We start from the raw sequence: 22,383 nt of genomic DNA, 5'->3' as shown, positions 1-22,383 counted from the left end.
GTCGGGTGTGCCACCGAGAGCCCCGCCGGTCGCATCGCACGAGTTTGCGGTCCCGGCGGTGGCGGCCTCGGCGGGAGTTCCGCCGCTGGCCTCGACCACTCGAGAGGTCGATGTGCCCCCGGTTGCCCCACTGGCCCCAGAGACACGAGAAGAGCCCGTGGCTGCGCTAGCTGCGGCCATCGAGATGGAGGACATCGACCTGCCCGACGCAAATCTGGCTGAGGCGATTGCCGAGTCAGAGCGCCGTGACACCGACCTTGACGCTGCCCGCGCGCCCAGAAAGCGCCGGGCTGTGACGCATCACGATTCAGACACTCCCTCTCAGACATCTGAAGCAGCGATGCCGCGCAAGAAGGCATCCAGGGCCTCCCGCACCTCCACCAGAGAGTCTGGGATGACTATCGCGGGCTCCTCCCGGAGCACCGCCACGCAGAGATCGACGAAGAAAACGCGGCGGCCCACTCGTTCACCTGCCGCCTCCCGGCAGCCAGACGAGGACGGTTTTGTCGCCCCACCCAGGCGGCACACCGCCAGGGCTGCTGCGCTGCAGCAACCGACCCCTCTGGCGCCGGCCCGGAAGAAGCCGCCGCCTATCGTCATCCAATGGGCCGGTGAGTACAAGGAGTTCCAGCACAAACTGGACAGGGTGGCCACGTCCACCATTGTCAAGAACGCTGGCCGTGACCTCTACAAGGTCACAGTGCCGTCCAACGAGGACTACCGCGCGGTGATGGACGCCATCTGCAAAGATGGCCTCCCGTGCTACACGCACCCCTCCGAGCCGCTCAAACTTCTGAAGGTGGTATTCCGCCACCTTCCCCTCAAGTTTGGTGCGGACTACCTTCGAGAGGAGCTAGAGGACATGGGCTTCGGCGTCAGGTCCACCGGACTGATGAAGTCTCCACGCACGCACCGCGACATGCCGCTGTACCAGGTTGTCCTCGTTGACAACCTGGAAAACCGGAAGATTTTCCAGGTGCAGAGGGTTGGCCGGATCAAGCTCGCGGTGGAACCTCTCCGGGCCAAAGGCAAGAGGGCCCAGTGCTTTTCCTGCCAGAGGCTCGACCACGTCTCCCGCTACTGCTCCATGTTGCCCCGCTGCGTCAAGTGCGCGGGATAGCACGGGAGCAAGTCCTGCGGGCTTGCTAGGGAAGAAAAGCCGACGTGCTGCAACTGCGGCGGCACGCACGTTGCCAGCTACAGAGGCTGTTCGGCTTTTAAAAGGGGCCGAAATCAACAGAGGGGAGGGGCTGCTCCTTCTCGTAAGGTGGAACCGTCAACCAGCTTTGCTGCCGCCGTCAAGGGCGGACCATCAGCCTCCACCACTCGAAGTTCGGAACAGGTGGCGGGCGAGACGCAGCAACCGAACGCACCGTCCACGGCTTCGCCCGTGGAGGTGGCAACCCCCGCGCCCACGCAGAGCGGGCGGGTTGCCGCCACGCGCAGGCGTCTCCAGCGCGCGGGCCGGGCCACCCCTGCCGCTGCACAACGGACTGCCGACGACACTCTGCCGCAGCAGAGGACGGCACCTCGTGCTGCGCCGCAACCGCGACCGGCTGCCGATGCTCCACGGCAGTCGTCTACTACGGAGCGGCCGCAACCGGCCGCCCCAGTGGCGGAGGCCGCCCCAGCGGCCCCCACCGCCCCCTCGGCCACGCAGCCGAGCTCCGATCGCTCTTGCGGTCGTTGAGCCGGCTGCTCGAGCAACTCCCGGTGCTCGTCACCGCGGTCACGTCGGCCCTTCAGGCCGGCGTTGCAACTCCACCGCGCCATGGATAATCGACATATCCATGGCCTCACCGTTTGCGCTTTCAATGCAAACAGTTTGGTCCCCCAGCAAGGGGAATTCAGGGGGTTCTTGCGTGACGAGGCAATTGACATCTGCCTCGTGTGCGAGACCTTCCTGAAGCCAGAAATCCACGTCAAGGTGGCCAACTATCGGTGTTACCGCACCGACAGGTTCACCCACGGCGGCGGGACGGCTATTTATATCAAGGCGTCCCTGAAACATCATGAAGTTCAGCTACCGCCCCTCGCCTCAGTGGAGGCCGCTGGGGTGGCTGTCACCACGACGGCGGGGGTCATCACCATCGTTGCGGCCTACAGGCCGCCGAGGGGACTGCTTCAGGAAGCGGACTTCCACGCCCTGCTGGCACTGCGCGGGAAAGTCTTCATTGCGGGTGACTTGAATGCCAAGCACCCGCAATGGAACTCCCGCATCAGCAACGCCAGCGGCCGCCGCCTCCTTCGCGCCATACAACGGCATGGCGCGATAGTACTGGGGCCTTACGACCACACTGTCTTCTCCCACCGCGGCCAGCCAGATGTGCTCGACATTGCCGTGCTCAAAGGTGTTGGGTACTTCACATCTGCCACCGTTAGATGCGCCATGTCGTCCGATCACCTCCCGGTGGTCTTCGACATGGACGTCATCGGTGCATCTATGCCGTCCGACCGCCACATCTTCCGTGGCAGAGACGAGGCACGCTTTCGTATCGAGGTCTTAGACCGCCTCGAGGGCGCGCCATGTCCCGCTGTGCAAGGGGCTGACGCAGCGCTGGCCTTCTTCACGCGGCACACACTGGCTGCAGCGGAGGCGGCCACCCCCAAGCGGCCGGGACGGCCGCGAGAGATGTCGCGCCAACTCCCGCCGCACATCCTAGAGGCGATCACAAACAAGAATCGCCTCTTCCGGGAGTGGCAGCTCACACGGCTGCCAGAGACGAAGCGCCGCCGCAACACGGCGCGGCGCGAGATTCGGGCCGCCATCGACGACCATCGACATGGGGACTGGGCGGGCCTGGTGGCCACCCTAACAACGACAGACGGCAGTGCTTGGCGGACCGCCAAGCGTTTCCTTCGTCGTCGCCAGCGAGTCCCGCCTCTCCATACGGGTGCGAACGTTGTCTGCGAGCCAGATGCGAAAGCCGGCGTCCTCGCGGACACGTTCGGGGAAAATTTTCAACCCGTCTGGCGTGAGGTCAGTCGCTCGATGGCGCGTGTCGGCGCGGGCCCGCCTGTTGCCAGCGCGTCGTAAGGCACGGAGGCTCGCACTGGGGCGTATCGCTTTCCAGTCGGGTGCGCCGCGGCAGTCCTCACGGGGGAAGTGATGCGTCTCTCATAGCCTCTCCTTCCCAAGTGGCTCTTTCCGCCTTCCCGTGGTGCCAGACGTTAAGCTCGGGATTCTGCCTTGCGACAAAAGGGAGAGCTGCGACCCGACCCGATGCGAAAGCGAAGGGTGCGTGGCACAGGGGGAGCTGTGTCGAGGAACCGAACATCAGTCCCTTTCTGTTCGCAGGGTACACGCTCTGCATGCCGGCGATCTCGTTTGTCGGCGTGGGATCGCGGCGCGAGTCGGCAAGGGCGCTTCGCCGCGCCCCTGGGTAACCGGGGCGTGTTCTGCCAAACCCAGGAGGTGGTGACATCACCTGGGCCAGGTTAGATGGGTCCAGACCGCCGAACGTTTGGGGGACCGGCCCGCCACCTGAGTAGGAGCGGGTCCTTGGCTGGACGGTGGAAACTCGGGCAAGTAGGCGGCGAAAGGCGAGAGGTGCATCCGCCTCTCCGGAGTGCGGGGTGCAGTTGCCGAGGAGCGTCGCGTGAAATCGTCGACGACGGTGACACCGAGGAGGACCAGTGCACTGGCGACGGTGCGCTGAACCTGGCAGCTCTGAAGTGCCCTTGACCTAGGGGCGAGGTCGGTGGGCGAGCTGCAGAAGTCCCCCCCCATGCCAGAGGAGCCGGTCCGGAGCAAGAGACGGGCTCCCACCCCCATTTTTTCTTCACTCGTTCATCATGGCTACAAACGAAACGAGTGACTCGTGTGCGCCTCAACGAGCTTCCACTGCGCCTGATCCCTCTCCCCAGGACGAGCAGGGACAGGCGGAGAATGAGACAGTTATGCAAAGATATACCAGAATCACGTCGCTTATGGAGCAACAAATTAAAAATGGCAAAATAAGCCAAGCTGGGCTTGCCATTATTAAGAATGAGCTGGCAGCATGGGCTATTGCCCACGCTAAACTAGAAGGAAGGGCGGAGGAACTTGAAAAGGAGAACGATAGATTGAGGAAACAACCGGCAAAGACGTGGGCAGCCGTGGCAGCGCAAGCACCCACTAAGCGCCCACAAAACTCGACTAAAGACACTATAGATAAAATCACAAAAAGAACAGACACAGCAGTTTTCCTCAGGACACTACCTGGGCAGGACACAAGTGTCAAGAAGATCCAAGAACTTTTTACAAAAAGTATAGACCCTGTTAAAGACAAAATAAGAATTAAAAAAGTAAAACCAAGTAGAAATTCTGTTATAGTTGAAGTGGCTTCAGAGGAAGATAAAGAAAAACTGCTGAACAACCAAAAACTGAACTCGGTGGTCAAATGCGAACCACCGAGGAAAAGAAATCCTCTAGTAATATTATATGACGTTCCAACAATAATGACTAATGAAGAACTACTAGAAACAATTAGGCAGCAAAATTTTGAGCAAATTAATGAGGAAGAATTTAAGAACTGCTTCAAATTAAAATTTAAGACTGGGCCACGGGGTCGTGATGTTGTTCATCACGTCGCCGAGGTGTCAGCGCAAATGTGGAGAAACATTACAACAATGGGCAGAATATATGTTGGCTTCCATGCCATCAACACAAGAGATTATGTCGTGGTACCTCGTTGCCACAACTGTGGAGACTTGGATCACGTCTTAAGGTTGTGCACCAGGGAGCCGGCGTGAGCTAAGTGTGGGGAACATGGTCATGGCCGCAAAGATTGCAAGGCGGCGGCAGTCTGTATACCATGCAGGAATCGAGGAAAGAAGTCTTGCGGAGCCACAGGCAGGAATTGCCCGACATACAAAATGTTGGAGCAAAGATTAATTTCCAGAACCGACTATGGCTGAGTCAGGCATACTGAATAGGATGCCAAAACGAAAGTCCCCGAGCAAGAGGAGGAGGGCGCCATGAGGGCAAACAGATTCAAGGATTTTCTGAGGTCGCTCTCCTGCGCCACTAAAACTGAAATACAAGATAAAGCAACTCAGACTGATTTCCCAACAATGGACATTGGCATACAAACCAATCTCCCCCTCATGGCTGAAACTCTCTCCTCTGGAAGCCGGGGAACAAAACCGGAATTATACCAACAACGGCAAGGGCATCCTGTGACTGTGGTAAAGCCTAAAGACAATCACACTGATCATACAAACCAAAAACCCATTCAAGAAAATACAGTGACAAGCTCATGTACGAGCCCCACTGTACAAAGTTCTCCAATTGTCAGAGTGCCACCGGTCGATCAGTGACAAGCTCATGTACGAGCCCCACTGTACAAAGCTCTCCAATTGTCAGAGTGCCACCGGTCGATCCGGTGAGGGTGTACCCCAACTTGGAGTACACTATGCAACTATCCAGATTAGAGCAGCCGGCTACCCTGACCACTGCCTTACAACATGTGGTCCGAGTAGGACACGAAGAAGGCAGAAAGATAACCTTCTCGGTTATGGAGGCTGTCGACAGAATCCAGCTAAAATCAGTGAATCTCCCCACCGACTTCGGAGCCTTGCGAGATCTGCTCAAGAAAGTTTTTGAAAGCCGAGGAGAGAAATTTAACCTTAACGACATATACGAACAATCGGTAGTAGCATACGGACGAATTGCTTTTGACTGGAGCAAGACGTGGCCACATGACCGAATACATACATACTTCCCGTAATGACAGAAATAACTATTGGACAGCTTAACGGTCACAACAGCAGACTCGTTATGCAGGAGCTCCGAAGGGAGGTGGAAGAGAGGAGACTAGATGTACTCTGTCTACAGGAGCCATACTCCCTGGCTGGAAAAATAGCTTTTGCTGATGCGAGCTGGCAAATAGTCAGCAGAGAAGATGACCCGAAGGCGGCGATCATAATTACAAATAAACTCCTGAGAGTCACCACACTCTCACAGTTCACAACTAGCCACTGCAACGTCGTGGAGCTTCAAACCCCTATGGGAACAATAACTCTTATAAACATGTATTTCCAATATGGGGACAACATAGAACTCTACATAGACCATCTAGCGAGAGTTACCACGGCGTTGCGGGGAAGAAAAGTAGTAGTAACAGCTGACATTAACGCAAAATCCCCCCTGTGGTACAGTGGCACAAGAGATGCTAACGGAGAAAAAATCGAGGAACTCATAAAGGCATCACAACTTGTGGTGGCAAACAGGCCCGGCAATCCTCCTACCTACGCTGCAGGGGGAGGACAAGGCACAAATATTGATGTCACCCTTGTAACACCAAATATGGCTAACAGTATTCAAAATTGGAGAGTCATAGAGAATGCCACCACAAGCGACCATAATTTGATATCTTTTACCTTGGGAGAAAGAGATTGCCGCTGGGCCACGGGGTGGGAGGTGCAACTAAATTATAGAAGAGCCGACTGGGAACGCCTAGCCAGGGAGTGTGACATTCCTCCGTCACCGGAAGGCGACATGCATCTGGACATAGACTTAGACCAGAGAGCAGAGGAACTGGTGAATGCAGTGACAAGAGCGGTGAAGGCAGCCGTACCAACAAGGAGGAGGGCCATGGCGGCCTCTCCATCACCATGGTCTGCTGAACTAGGAGAACTGCGTCAATCTGTCAGAAGGCTGAGGAGGCACTACCAGCGCAGTGTCGTCTGGCAGGAACGACAAAGGTGGCAGGTGCTATATAGGGAGGAAAAGCGGAAGTTCCAAAAAGAACTACGCGAAGTCAGGATGAGAAGATGGGAAAATTTTGTGCTCAACCAGTTGGTTACGGACCCATGGGGGCTTCCATACAAGCTGGTGAGGGAGAAAATCCGCTCTCCTCTGGAGTTATCAACAGTCAGGTACGGGGGCGGGATGACGGAGTCCTGGCAGGAAACTGCGGGGGTCCTCCTCCAGTCCCTGTTGCCTGACGATAATGCGGATGGGGAAACAGAGGAACAGAAACAACTCAGAGACGAAGATCAAGAGGAATACGGTAATGAGACGTCTGTCTACCCCTTTTCAGAGGAGGAGGTGGCAACCCACATAAGATCATTGAAAAAAGGAAAAGCACCAGTGCCGGACGGCATTGTGGCGGAGGTGGTGCAGTTTCTGGCGCCTCAGCTGACTGCGCCACTTACACACTTATATAACGAATGCCTCAGACAGGGAAAATTCCCAAAGAGATGGAAAACGGCAAATGTAATTATTATAAAGAAAGGTCCGGACAAGGACCCTGCGGAAGTAAAATCTTACAGGCCGATTTGCTTGTTGGATGTATTTGGCAAAATACTGGAGAAATTGCTGGCTGACAGATTGACGGCACGTCGAGTGTTGTGTGGGGTGAGCGACAGGCAGTTCGGGTTCAGGCCGGGGCGGTCAGCATCTGATGCAATCGCCCTGGCGGCCGAAGTCTGTGGCTCGACCCCGCACAAATACGTGGTTGGCATCATGGTTGATATCAGTGGCGCCTTCGACAACCTTTGGTGGCCTTCGCTCTTCTCCTGTTTGCGGGAGAAAGAGTGTCCAGGGCCTCTATATGGTTGCCTGAGGAGCTATTGTAACGATCGGGAGGTATGGTTATCATCATCTAGCGAAAGAATCAGAAAGATAATTACCAAAGGATGTCCCCAAGGTTCCGTCTTGGGCCCCCTTTTCTGGGACGTCCATATAGAGCCTTTATTAGATAAATTACAACAGAGCGATGAGGTGCTAGAGGTGATAGCCTACGCGGATGACCTCCTCCTGTTGGTTGGCGGCCGTAGCCGCGAAGACATTGAACCGAAAATAGAGACAGCATTAGACAAACTCCAACAGTGGTGCCACGCGACTAAAATGACGATCTCACCCAGTAAATCCACCTACTTACTACTAAAAGAAAATCTTATTAGAAACCCGACTGTCAGAATAGACGGATCACCAGTTCTCCGACGACGAGACACGTTACCTGGGAGTTATCATTGATGAGAGGTAGAGCTTCGGAAAACACATTGAAACTGTCACTCAGAGAGCCCTTCAGATATTAAATAACCTAATTTCCATAGGCCACAAAAGATTCCATCTTCCTCCACGCCTAATTAGACTTTATCATAATAGTATCTTAACCTCAGTTGTGGGCTATGGCTCGGGAGTCTGGGCAAACAGGCTCACGAGGGTTGTGCCCGCCATGGCAGTGAGAAGGGTACAGAGAAGCGTGGTATTAAGATCCGTGGGTGCCTATAGAACATCTCCAGGGGGGGCCCTATTAGTCATAATGGGGCTCTGCCCCCTGGACATAAAGATAAGAGAACAGGCGGCTTGGTACTGGGCCAAGAAAGGAAACTATCAGAAGATTGCTGATATTATGGGTACTAGAGTGGGGGATAAAAGAGAGATAAGGAAAAGAGGGGAGGAGCTTTGGCAGGAGATTTGGGAGGCAGAAGAGACTGGACGAAGAACCTTCCAGTTCCTACCCGATGTGAGGGAACGACTTGGAATGAAGTACTTTGAGCCTACGCGAGGGTTGATCCACTTTCTCACTGGCCATGGACCCTACCGGACTTATCTATGTCGATTTGGGAAGAGGGCAACACCAGCGTGCGACTGTGGCGATCCGGAAGGCACGCCCGAGCATGCAGTTTACGAGTGTCCCCTCTTCAATGATATCGCCAACATACTGCGAGACAGACTACCCAACCGTGACACACACCAACTACTTAGACGAGAGGAGAATTTTCAAACACCTTGACAAACGAGGTATCTCGAAAAGTTTTAATTGACTATTTAGGAGAGATACAGTAAACAATAAGCGACAATAACCACCAATTGCGCCCAAGAGCCCTATTCCCATACCGCCCGTGCGTGGACTGGCCGACTACATCTAAGTTGGGATCCGCCACGTGCAGGACTAGGGGGAGTGGGGAACAACTATTGATTGTGACACACACACCGGACATGACGTAGGATAGGTTAGTTTGTAGGACTTAGTTATAGGAAATTAAGATAGGGACTGCAGCGAATTTAACATCGAGGCCCGCCGAGTGCCAGGGGCATGCTCTTCGGGATTAGCTCGAAGAGCAGGGGGTGAAAAAGTAGGTTTATATCTTCTTCACTGGCACACATGTGACGCTGCAGAATACATATGTAATTAAATTAGTAATAGTAATTAGATATAAATAGTAGTACAAGTAGACATTAGATGCCCATTGTTACTAACATTAACTGTAGCTCACACACCAAAAGTACACTAAGCTGCAAAATTTAGTGTAAATGTATCACTGTTAGGACCCACTAATGAATTAAGGCAGTGGGTTATATTTGTATAATAATAATGGTTTTGAATAAAGAATTTTTTTTTTTTTTTAAATTTCAACCCGCTGATGGTGTGGTCAATCCCGACCACTTCCGTCTGGTGGAGGACCGCCTGCCGGTTTTCCTCGCTGCACGGGAGGAAGACGACTCGATCGAGCAAATCACAGCTGAGGAAGTGGATCTGCAGCTCCGTCGACTCAACCCGAAGAAGGCGGGTGGCACGGATGGTGTCACCAACTGCCTGTTGAGGTTGCTACCGCCGGAGGTACACCAATCTCTGGCGGACATCTTTAACAGCATCCTCCGCTCTGGGACCTTCCCTTCCGCGTGGAAACATGCGGAAGTGGTTGCCATCCCCAAGAGCGGCAAGGATCCACGCCAGCAGCGAACTACCGGCCGATCAGTCTGCTCCCGCCCCTCTCAAAAGTGTTTGAGAGGTTGTACGTGGAGGGGCTGCTGCGCCACGTGACGGAACAGCAACTCATTCCCGAGGAGCAGTTTGGGTTCCGGAGCGGCCACTCTACCACGCAGCAGCTGTTGCGCCTCGTGGAGCAGGCGATGCGAGCGCTGGAGTACCTAGGGGCTGTGCTTCTCGACGTCTCAGAGGCCTTCGACTGCGTGTGACACGACGGCCTCGTGTACAAACTTTTTGCGCACGGGGTACCGACGTCGCACGTGGTCCTGCTGCGCTCGTATCTCTCGGGACGCACATTTCACGTCCGAGCAGATGGAGGCACTTCCACCGACCGGCAGATTCGAGCGGGGGTGCCGCAGGGGTCGGTCCTCGGCTCCCTGCTGTACTCCCTGTACACAGCGGACGCCCCGCGGGTGGCACGCGTGGAGTTGGCCCTTTATGCCGACGACACGGCGTTGTTCACCCGCAGCATAAACGCGACCGAGATGCACCGTCGCCTCCAGCTCGGATGTGACGTCCTGGGCGCCTGGTCCACGAAATGGCGCTTAAAGTTCAACGCTGCGAAGAGTCAGGCTGTCGTCTTCAGCAGAAAGAGGCTGCCGCCGGACCTACCGCCGGTCACGATCATGGGGGGCCCCATCCCATGGTTGAGGACCGGCAAATACCTCGGGGTGACGTTGGACAGGCACCTGACGTGGCTGCCACACGTCCGAGGCGTCAGAGGGCGGGCAGTGGGGCGCCTTCGTGCGCTTTACCCGCTGCTCAACCCTTCATCAACACTTCCTCCACGCGACGGCCTCACCATGTATCTGTCGCTTGTCCGGCCGGTACTGGAATACGCGGCCGTGGTGTGGGGTAACGCGGCAGCGACGCACATTGCGACGCTCCAAAGCGTGCAAAATAGGGCGCTGCGACTTGCGCTCCACAAGCCGCCTCGCTACCCGACGAGGCTGCTACATGAGGAAGCTGGGATCCCTTTCCTGCGGGATCGCTTCCGGCAAATCGCCAGAGTGTTCTACAGCAATGCAGAACACTCTGGCAGCCGCCTGATTCGTGGTCTGGGCCAACAGGTCCACCGCAGGCCAACAACACGTTGGCCCGACCTACTGCGGAGTAGTCTTCTCTTGCAGCCCGATATACAAACAAAGGGCGTCATAATCAACGACACCCAGTGAGGACAGCTCAACACGTTAGGTCCCACTGCACCCCACAGAGGTCAACGCAGGAACAGCAGCTCCGCTGCTTAAACTGCCCACACACCTGGCATACGTAGCCAGAGTTTTAGAGCGAAGCGAAGCTACGGCGCGAGACGAAGTCGTGCCGACCTATGAACGCTACAGCAGTGACTTAGAAACTGTATTGGTTCTCTTGTATTACGAATTGTATAGACTGAAGAGCTTGCTTACGTTTGTCGGTCACCCCTTGCTTGCGGCACGTCTGTGTCTCACAAAGTTACGTATTGTAATCATTTCCTTTTGTAATAAACTCCATTAATACGATCTGCTTGAATTGTTGTCTTGCATTAGGAGAGAGCAGCTTTCCTAGGCAGCCTATATAAGACGAGTGGGTGGAACACAACAAATAAACACTGTAAGCGAAATACTGAATAAGGAATTTGAGAGAATGAAACATCAAATACAATGTGAAGTTGAGAAAGTGGATACGGCAGCAACTACCACCGACTTACGGAATAAAGGGAAAAAGTACTCTCATGAAAGTCTCGTATTTTAGATTAGTTTAGTTTTTACTTTATTTGTTTACTTAATATGTTTTATATTTTAATGTGAAGGTCAATATAGTTCTCACTAGCTTTCCCTGTGTTTCCAAGGTCTATTCATCCATTTTTCTGTTGTATTACGTTATTGTGTTTTACGAGCTTCGTTGTAATTAATCGTCACCGGCGGGATCCAGTCGCGTTGAAAAGAAAACTGGCAGTGTTGAACAGTAGACCTATGAAAGGAGGGCATATTTACGATGCTCTGGTCAAGGAAATAAGCAACACATTGATAGAACATCACATACAAAATAAAATATGTAGCATCACAACAGACAATGGCACAAATTTAGCAACGTTTTTACGTTGCTCCAGAGACAAAAACATTAATGATGAACAAGAAGATAAAATTAATAATGATTATGATGCTTTAGTAAATACAAATGCCTTAAGTATATTAGAAACAGTAAGAGAAACTGAAAGCGCTGTGGAAAAGATACTATTGCCTCCTTACCACCCTTGTGTAAGTCGTACATTAAATTTGATTTCCGTGAAAGTTTCTGAACATGCACTTGAATTTATAAAATTCAAAGAAGTTTCAAGGAATTCCATGGCGAAATGCTCCAAGTTTTGGAACAAACAGCATCAGTCAACATAAGTTGCAGACCATATCGAAACCACTCCCATTGTCTATTTATTAACACCTGTAGTTACGAGATGGTACTCAAAGAATGAGGCTATTCAACAGAACTGCAAGTCGGTAGATAATAGCAATGACAGTGGCATGGATTTTTGGTCATTGCTAAGATTAACCACTGTCTCTCCTGAGAGAATATTGTGTAGTGAAGGGTCCACTGGCCCAGGCTCTGATCTTGCTACAAGGTGAACACAACATGTTCATGGGAGTCCTTCCCCAACTGCTTTTAAACAAAACCTGAATAAGTTATCCACTAAGCTGACACTGTGCAGGCATCTGCTTGATGCAGTTCTTCTGGGATTGCATAACAGATTTGAACATGAATTAAAAAAAAAAAAGATCGAATTCTATCTGCATGTTTACACCCAAAATTCAAAAGTAACTGGATGATCAACCACATGCCTACGTAGCGAAGGGCCGTATTATGGAAGCCACACTGTAAACCACAACACTAGTGGACGCTGTCAGGGAAAAGCAGTACTTGAGGATGCGAGAGAAGATTTTTTTCTGATTTGAGAGACGAAATAGTCTTATCGCAAGTGCTCAACAGGGTACTGAACAATATTTAGGAAATTCTTCAACAAATACACAGGTTCTCAATATGTTTCCCACAATCAAGACCTTCTTTAGTAAATGTAACACAAGCATGCCAACCAGACACCTGTAGAGAGGTGGTGTTGTGTTGAAGGCAATGAGGGCAAGCTGGGGCTAGAACATTTGATAAACATCTTTTGTTGAAAATGACCAAGCAGTTCATCGGAAATACAGTGGGATGGATGATGCTGTATACAATGTATTTAATTATTATAGACAATATATTTAGTTATTGATTGACATCAACGGTTGTTTCCTTTCTTGATGTATAGAGCTCACAATTTATTTACAAATGGGTTACAGTTATAATTTTTAAAAGTAACTGTAAAAATAACTGTACGGTAGCTGTAAATGATACAGATACTTTTGATGCATAGGAACTATAACTGTAACCAAGCTACTTTTCCTGGGGAGTAACTTCAAATGTAAGTTAGTTATTTTCAGAAAATAATTTCCACAAACCTGATTATAATGATAATGAGTAATTAAAATTTATAACTGAAACTAATATCAGCAGAAATGATAAATAACGCTAATATAAAAACAATTAATAATGAATAAGGAAACGGAAAAAGGGGGTTTCCGAGTCTAATTTTTGCATTATTGTATCTGCCTTTGCCAGGTGACAAGCACTGGACTTCAATTTATAACTCTATTACTCCAACTTATAACTGTATTAAAATATTATGTGTCACAATTTTCTTACGACACACTTGGAAAATTTCTGCATCATCCTCAACACGTAAGGTCCTGTAACATATATGTATGGGGGTGGAATTAATTCATAGTGTCTTGCACAAGGCGGGTATTTCCACATCAATTTTTGTTTGCAAGTGCAAGAATCAAAAGATCTACAGACTCTATAAAAAGTTTACCAAATTTCTTTCGTTTTTTAGAACTGTTTGGTTGGAAAATTAAAGGACGCAATCACAGACGCGCGACGAAAGTGGTACAAGTGCAAACACTCCAGGAACGCGAGTTTGATTGAAGGAGATAATAGTAATGTTAGCGGGAGGGAGGGGGGAGTTGAATGTACACTACTGGCCATTAAAATTGCTACACCACGAAGATAACGTGCTACAGATGCGAAATTTAACCGACAGGAAGAATATGCTGTGATATGAAAATGATTTTCAGAGCATTCGCACGAGGTTGGCGCCGGTGGCGACACCTACAACATGCTGATGGTTCAAATGGCTCTGAGCACTATGGGACTCAACTGCTGAGATCATTAGTCCCCTAGAACTTAGAACTAGTTAAACCTAAATAACCTAAGGACATCACAAACATCCATGCCCGAGGCAGGATTCGAACCTGCGACCGTAGCGGTCTTGCGGTTCCAGACTGCAGCGCCTTTAACCGCACGGCCACTTCGGCCGGCCTACAACATGCTGACATGAGGAAAGTTTCCAACCGATATCTCATACACAAACTGCAGTTGACCGGCGTTGCCTGGTGAAACGTTGCTGTGATGCCTCGTATAAGGAGGAGAAATGCGTACCATCACGTTCCCGACTTTGATAAAGATCGGATTGTAGCCTATCGCGATTGCGGTTTATCGTATCGCGACATTGCTGCTCGCGTTGGTCGAGATCCAATGACTGTTAGCAGAATATGGAATCGGTGGGTTCAGGGGAGTAATACGGAACGCCGTGCTGGATCCCATCGTCTCGTATCACTAGCAGTCGAGATGACAGGCATCTTATCCGCATGGCTGTAACGGATCGTGCAGCCACGTCTCGATCCCTGAAGAACCATCTACACGAACAGTTCGACGACGTATGCAGAAGCATGGACTATCAGCTCGGAGACCATGGCTGCGGTTACCCTTGACGCTGCATCACAGACAGGAGCGCCTGCGATGATGTACTCAACAACGAACCTGTGTGGACGAATGGGAAAACGTCATTTTTTCGGATGAATCTAGGTTCTGTTTACAGCATCATGATGGTCGCATCCATGTTTGGCAACATCGCGGTGAACGCACATTGGAAGCGTGTATTCGTCATCGCCATACTGGCGTATCACCCGGCGTGATCGTATTGGGTGCCCATGGCTCTATCCTTCATTCGATCCCTGCAAAACCCTACATTTTAGCAGGATAATGCACGACCGCATGTTGCAGGTCCTGTACGGGCCTTTCTGGATACAGAAAATGTTCGACTGGTGCCCTAACCCGCACATTCACCAGATCTCTCACGAATTGAAAACGTCTGGTCAATGGTGGCTGAGCGACTGGCTCGCCAGTCACTACTCTATCGTGTTGAAGCTGCTTGGGCAGCTGCACCTGTACACGCCATTCAAGCTCTGACTCAATGGCCAGGAGTATCAAGGCCGTTATTACGGCCAGAGGTGGTTGTTCTGGGTACTGATTTCTCAGGATCTATGCACCCAAATTGCGTGAAGATGTAATCACATGTCAGTTCTAGTATAATATATTTGTCCAATGAATACCCGTTTATCATCTGCATTTCTTCTTGGTGTAGAAATTTTAATGGCCAGTAGTGTATTAATAGGTTCACTAAATAACATACATGCAATGATTAAGACGATCCCTCGTCTACTTGATATTCTAGGCCCCAGGCGTCAGATCAGAAGACAGGGCTGCAGATATATGGCACTACCGAAGGGAAGACTACCGCGCTGGGCATATGGCTCTGGCGGTTTGCACTGCATCTGCACCTGCAGTTTGAGCAGCAGTCGGCACCCCAGTGACACAACGATCTGTCATAAATCGGTTACTTCAACGACGCTCCGAGCCAGGCCCCCTGGAGCGTGCATTCCACTGAGCCTAAACCACCGCCATTTGCTACTTCAGTGGTACCAGGCGCGAGCTCACTGGAGGACATGGTGGAGGTCTATTGTGTTTTCTGATGAAAGCTGATCCTGTCTCGGTGCCCGTGATGGCTGTGTGTTGGTTGAAAGGAGGCCTGTGTAAGGCCTGCAACCAACGTATCTGCCGGATAGATACAGTGGACGTACACCTACAGTTATGATCCGGGGTGCAATTTCGTATGACAGCAGGAACACTCTCATGGTTATCTCAGGCACCCTGACTGCAAATTTGCACGTCAATCTGGTGATTCGAACTGTTTTGCTGCCATTCATGAACAGTATTCCAGGTGGTGTTTTGCAACAGGATAACGCTCGCCCACATACAGCTTTGTAACTCAACATGCTATACAGAGTGTCAACACGTGGCCTTGGTCTGCTCGGTCACTACATCTCTCTCCAGTCGAGCACATACGGGACATCGGCTGACGACAACTCCAGCGCCATCCACGACCAGCATTAACCATCCCTGTACTGACCGACCAAGAGCAACATGAACTGAAACTGACTCGCACAAACTGACATCCAGTACCTCTGCTACGCAATGCATTCACGTTTGCATGCTCGCTTTCAATATTCTGGCGGCTACACTCGTTGTTAATGTACCAGTATTTCACATTTCTGATGGCCTATCTCGCCCTTACATTAACCTGTCATCTCGCAATGTTAGTCACTTAAATATGTCTTCCAGACAAATGCATTCCCGAAATTTCGTTACTGGACACTAATTATTTTTTGATGTGCTTTTTTCCTTCAGTGTATAACTGTTGAAGCAGTATTCCTAAATGAAATACGTTACTGAATAAAAGAGTACGATATTGACACAGTGTTGTGGGTTGGCAGGAGAGCCAACACCGTATTATTAGAGGAAGCCGGAAGGCACGCGTTTTAGCTCACGCAGGCTGGCGTGAGGTCTGGAACAGGGCAAGGAAATTAGACTTTAGAAAAACGGACGTAGCTGGTGGAATACTTAACTTTAATCCATTAATGATGAGCGTCGCTCTTGACGGTACATGATTACAGTATCAATAGTAACTGATAATGGCGCCTTCATAGGTCGTAGCAAATGACGTAGCTGCAGGCTATGCTAACTATCGTCTCGGCAAATGAGAGCGTAATTTGTCAGTGAACCATCGCTAGCAAAGTCGGCTGTACAACTGGGGCGAGTGCTAGGAAGTGTCTCTAGACCTGCCGTGTGGCGGAGTTCGGTCTGCAATCACTGACAGTGGCGACACGCGGGTCCGACGTATACTAACAGACCGCGGTCGATTTAAAGGCTACCACCTAGCAAGTGTGGTGTCTGGCGGTGACACCACACACAGGACGTATCACAAGCCCACCTGTTGATGTGGATGATGAAGCCGTCGTCGACGCCCCTGCCCAGCATGTCCTGCACGGCCTCCCTGGTGCAGATGCTCAGACCTAGCACGTTCACGTCCAGGATGCGCTTCCAGTCTTCCGTCTTGCCAGCTGGTGACAGACACAAAGCCAGTGTGATGACACACACTCTCTAGGACGTGAAATTTAATAAAGAAATGTTAACAACGGTAACTAAATCATAGTCTGGCGCGCTAAGTGATATATATGGGTGGTCGATTGATCTTGACCGGGCCAAATATCTCACGAAATAAGCGTCAAACGAAAAAACTACAAAGAACGAAACTTGTCTAGCTTGAAGGGGGAAACCAGATGGCGCTATGGTTGGCTAGATAGATGGCGCTGCCATAGGTCAGGACCCCCCATTTTTTATTACATATTCGTGTAGTATGTAAATAAATATGAATGTTTTAGTTGAACCACTTTTTTCGCTTTGTGATAGATGGCGCTGTAATAGTCACAAACATATGGCTCACAATTTCTGACGAACAGTTGGCAACAGGTAGGTTTTTTAAATTAAATTACACAACGTAGGTACATTTGAACATTTTATTTCGGTTGTTCCAATGTGATACATGTACCTTTGTGAACTTATCATTTCTGACAACGCATGCCGTTACAGCGTGATTACCTGTAAATACCACATTAATGCAATAAATGGTCAAAGTAATGTCCGTCAACCTCAATGCATTTGGCAATACGTGTAACGACATTCCTCTCAACAACGAGTAGTTCACCTTCCATAATGTTCGCACATGCATTGACAATGCGCTGACGCATGTTGTCAGGCGTTGTCGATGGATCACGATTACAAATATCCTTCAACTTTCCCCACAGAAAGAAATCCTGGGACGTCAGATCCGGTGAACGTGCGGGTCATGGTATGGTGCTTCGACGACCAATCCACCTCTCATGAAATATCCTATTCAGTATCGCTTCAACCGCACGCGAGCTATGTGCCGGACATCCATCATGTTGGGAGTACATCGCCATTCTGTCATGCAGTGAAACATCTTGTAGTAACGTCGGTAGAACATTACGTAGGAAATCAGCATGCATTGCACCATTTGGATTGCCAACGATAAAATGGGGGCCAATTATCCTTTCTCCCATAATGTCGCACCATACATTAACCCTACAAGGCCGCAGCCATCGTGGATTTTCCGTTGTCCAATAGTGCATATTATGCCGGTTTACGTTACCGCTGTTGGTGAATGAAGCTTCGTGGCTAAATAGGACGCGTGCAAAAAATCTGTCATCGTCCCGTAATTTCTCTTGTGCCCAGTGGCAGAACTGTACACGACATTCAAAGTCGTCGCCATACAATTCCTGGTGCATAGAAATATGGTACGGGTGGAATTGATCTTGAAGTAGCATTCTCAACACCGACGTTTTTGAGATTCCCGATTCTCGCGCAATTAGTCTGCTGCTGATGTGCGGATTAGCCGCGACAGGAGCTAAAACACCTACTTGGGCATCATCATTTGTTGCAGGTCGTGGTTGACGTTTCACACGTGGCTCAACACTTCCTGTTTCCTTAAATAACGTAACTATCCGGCGAACGGCCCGGACACTTGATTGATGTCGTCCAGGATACCGAGCAGCATACACAGCACACGCCCGTTGGGCATTTTGATCACAATAGCCATACATCAACACGACATCGAACTTTTCCGCAATTGGTAAACGGTCCATTTTAACACGGGTAATGTATCACGAAGCAAATACCTTCCGTACTGGGAGGATGTTCCGTGATACCATTTACTTATACGTTTGTGTCTATTACAGCGCCATCTATCACAAAGCGAAAAAAGTGGTCCAACTAAAACATTCATTTTTCATTATGTTCTATACGAATAGGTAATAAAAAATGGGGGTTCCTATTTTTTAAAAACTCAGTTGATATTCGTTTGACCTACGGCAGAGGCATCTAGCGGGCCAACCATAGCGCCATCTCGTTTCCCTCTTCAAGCTAGACGAGTTTCGTTCTTTGTAGTTTTTCCGTTTGACGCTTATTTCGTCAGATATTTGGCCCTGTCACTATCAGTGGACCACCCTTTATATGTGATCAAAAGTATTTGATAACCCCTACGTAAAGCGGAACTAACTACTAGATGTCAAGAAAGTCGGACTGATCACTACCAAAGGAGGCGTAAAAAGTTGTGTCGTCGTATAGAAGCCACAGCAGAATTGCTCGGTCAGGAGTGCTCAGTGACTTCGAACGTTGTCTAATCATTGGATGTCGCCTGAGTAAGAAATCCATCAGCAACATTTCAATCCATCTGAAGCGTCACATTTTGACTGTTGGTGATTTGATTGTGAAGTTGAAACGCGGAGGAACAATTATAGCTAAGCCAAGATCACGCAGACCTCACATACTGACGGACGGGGACCGTCGAGTATTGCGGACAGTCGTTTTATAAAATTGCATGAAATCAGCGGAAGGAATCACTCGTGAGTTTTAAAGTGTCACCACCAGTCCAGCTAGCGCAATGACTGCGCGTAGGGAGTCAAGGAAAAAAACGGAGAACTGGTCGACCAACTATTGACAAACCACAATTTTCTGTAGTCATTGTTAATTGATGCTTGAGGTGGTGTCAGGAGCAACGCCACTGGGCAGTGGATATTTGAAAACGAATGATTTCGTGTGATGAAGTAGGCTATATCCGCAGACAATCCAATGGAAGGATTTAGGTGTGGAGGATGCCTGGATGGTGTTTAGTTCAAACAGTGAAGTGTGGGTGATGTGGTGTTACGGTATGAGGGATGGTTTTCGTGGTTAGGGCATGATCCTGTTATTGAGCTTAAGAAAATGCTAAGTGCAGAAAGATATGAACACATTTTATAGCAATGTGTACTGTGTACAGTAGTCGAACGGTTCAGAGACGATGAAAATGCGCCCTGTCATAAAACAGCATCTGTGAGGCAGTGGTTTATGGATAATAAGATTCTGGAAATGGGCTGTCACGCACAGATTCACGACTTGAACCCAACGTAACAACTCCGGGATGACTTAGAACGTCGATTTCGGTTGAGACAACATCGTCCAACTTCTGTGGTTTCGGGTCTTGAGGAAGAATGGGCTGCCAATCTTCCACAGGCATTTAGATAGCTCATTGAATGTGTCCCAAGCGGTGTTAGGTACATCATAAAAAGGGAAGGGTGGACACACTCCACATTAATGTCCAATAATAGGTGTCCAGGTACTTTTGATCAGATAGTGCAGGTGTAGAGGGATTTTTTCTTTCCTTTTTTTTTTTCGACTCGTTAGTCCATCTCATTGTGATATTAGTAACTTTCCCCAAGATGTTGTTTCCCGTTAAATTTAAGACCTTATGGGAACTTGAACGTTGTTTTGCGCATGGATTCATCACAGTGTGGGTTTCATCCGTTATGAGACGTCAATGTCTGGCAGTCCAACGGATCTGACCAGCCGTCCTAAGGTAGTGAAAATGGACACAGTCAGGATGGTTGTAAAAAATAGCACCTCTCTGGATAGTCCACGGTTTGCTTTGAGTGCTGGGGTTTGAAGTAGCATCCAAAGCCAGCGGTTCGTCTCATTTACTGGTCTGTTCTACATGCACCATCTGCCGTCGGTCAAGTCAGCCTGCAGGTCACAAGGTACTACAGGGTCGATGTCAGCTTGCTGCTGTTTACCTGAGTGCCTAAGGCCTCTGTTCAGTCCAGTGATGCATGTTTGTCACAGCAGCAAGTCTACGAATGGAGTAGGAAGTTCACAGATGGTGTGACTTCAGTGGAAGATGCTCCTCGTGCAGGTCAGGCACAACGAGTTGTGACTCCAGAGAATTTTTCAGCAGTTGAAGTCATAGTGAAGGAAAACCGCCGAGTGACACTGAATGGCATTGCAGCATGTTTACAGATTAGTCATGGGTCAGCACACCACACTGTGCATTGTGTGCTCCAGTCTCACAAAGTGTCTGCAAGATGGGTGCCACAGCAGCTAACTCCTGAAATGGGAGAACGACGTGTTGATGCTTGTGAAGAACTTCTTAGATGCATTGAACGAGAAGGTGATGGCTTCCTTACAAGAATCGTTATTGGGGACGAAACCTGGGTTCATTTCCACCAACCGGAAACGAAGAGAGCGAGCAAGGAATGGCCCCATTCCACATCACCAAAACCAAAGAAGTTTCGAACAGAACCATCAGCAGGGAAGGTTATGCTGACTCTCTTTTGGGACGAAAAAGGCGTCATTTTCGAGCATTACGTGCCTAGAGGGACCACTGTCACCAGTGCATCATACACAGATCTCCTAAAAAATCGTCTGCGGCCTGTAATCAAATCAAAGCGGCGTGGATTGCTGTCAGCAGGTGTCCTTTTGCAACATGACAATGTAAGGCCCCACACTGCCCTTACAACAATTGCAACAATCACAGACCATTTTGAGTGTCTTCCTCATCCACTATACTCACCTGACCTTGCCCCAGGTGATTTCCATATGTTTGGACCACTCAAAGACGCAATGGGAGGAAAGAAGTTCCGTTCTGATGAAGAGATACGCCACGCGGTGCATGAATGGTTGCGCGGACTACCAAAAGAATTTTTTTCTAAAGGAATTTATGCACTTTGTAAGCGCTGGAGGACTTGCATTGAGCGTGGGGGAGATTATGTTGAAAAGTGATAAGCTTTGTACCACTTCTGCACAAAAAATAATAGTTAAAAAAATATTTAAGGTTTTCATTTGGCTCACCCTAGTATTTACTTCGGACGTATCCACGCTTCTGCTTCTGCTTTGTTCTTGCTCGAACGCAGAAGTGACGAACACATATCTCGTTTAGCAGGCGGTTCTTTCTTAACCTCACTTAACAATCATTGTAGGTGACGGCGTTCGTCGGTTGCTTTGGTTTTTGTAAGTTGTTTATCAATTAATTGTTGGAAAGCTACAAAATCTTTAGTATCCCATTTTGCAATGGGAAGTATTATTTTCTGATTTCTTGTCGTTTTCAAACAGGCTTTGATCTCTTTTGGAGACATAAGGTTATCTTTATAGACATCTTCCACCAGTAGCGCACCTCTCATTGAGGAATCTGATACTGATGAACCTCATTCCGTATCTATCACGTCATCGCTTTGTTGTGTAGCACCAGAAGCAGGTAGTGGGTCAATAGTAGCTGCTGAATGAGCTTTAATATCAGATTCGTCAACTCGTCAAATTCACGTAAGTCTTTAGTTTCCTTAGGAAGGACATTGGCATTTTCATTTGACGGATTTTTAAGCTGGTGTTCATTGGAAGAAATAATGTTATTAGTGACAGCTGAGCTGTTGACAGTATCCTTATTAAAATAGAAATCACATCGACGTCTTTTAGTGTGTGTAGGTGATATTTATAGAACGGTAGCGCCAGAGTCAGACATATGTTGCTCTTTTCCAGACCGTAAGGGGGGAAGAGGAATTATAGGGACTGCATTTTGTACCGATAGTGATATTTCTAGTATTGTAGTAGA

At 49.5% G+C, this 22,383-nt stretch overlaps 1 protein-coding gene across 1 annotated transcript in view; it reads right to left on the bottom strand.

Annotated features, from left to right (window-relative positions):
* The window catches only part of LOC124777177 (dehydrogenase/reductase SDR family member 11-like), a 128,173-nt gene that overhangs the window by 57,166 nt on the left and 48,624 nt on the right, over window positions 1–22,383 (bottom strand). The window contains exon 4 of the mRNA XM_047252488.1: window positions 16,882–17,011. Coding sequence (XP_047108444.1) covers window positions 16,882–17,011 — 130 coding nt within the window. The remainder of the gene's footprint in view (window positions 1–16,881; window positions 17,012–22,383) is intronic.

The sequence above is a fragment of the Schistocerca piceifrons genome, chromosome 2 (assembly GCF_021461385.2).
Source record: "Schistocerca piceifrons isolate TAMUIC-IGC-003096 chromosome 2, iqSchPice1.1, whole genome shotgun sequence".
Lineage (NCBI taxonomy): Eukaryota > Metazoa > Arthropoda > Insecta > Orthoptera > Acrididae > Schistocerca > Schistocerca piceifrons.
Note: the sequence above shows the minus strand (reverse complement) of the source record. Positions and strands in the feature narration are given on the sequence as shown.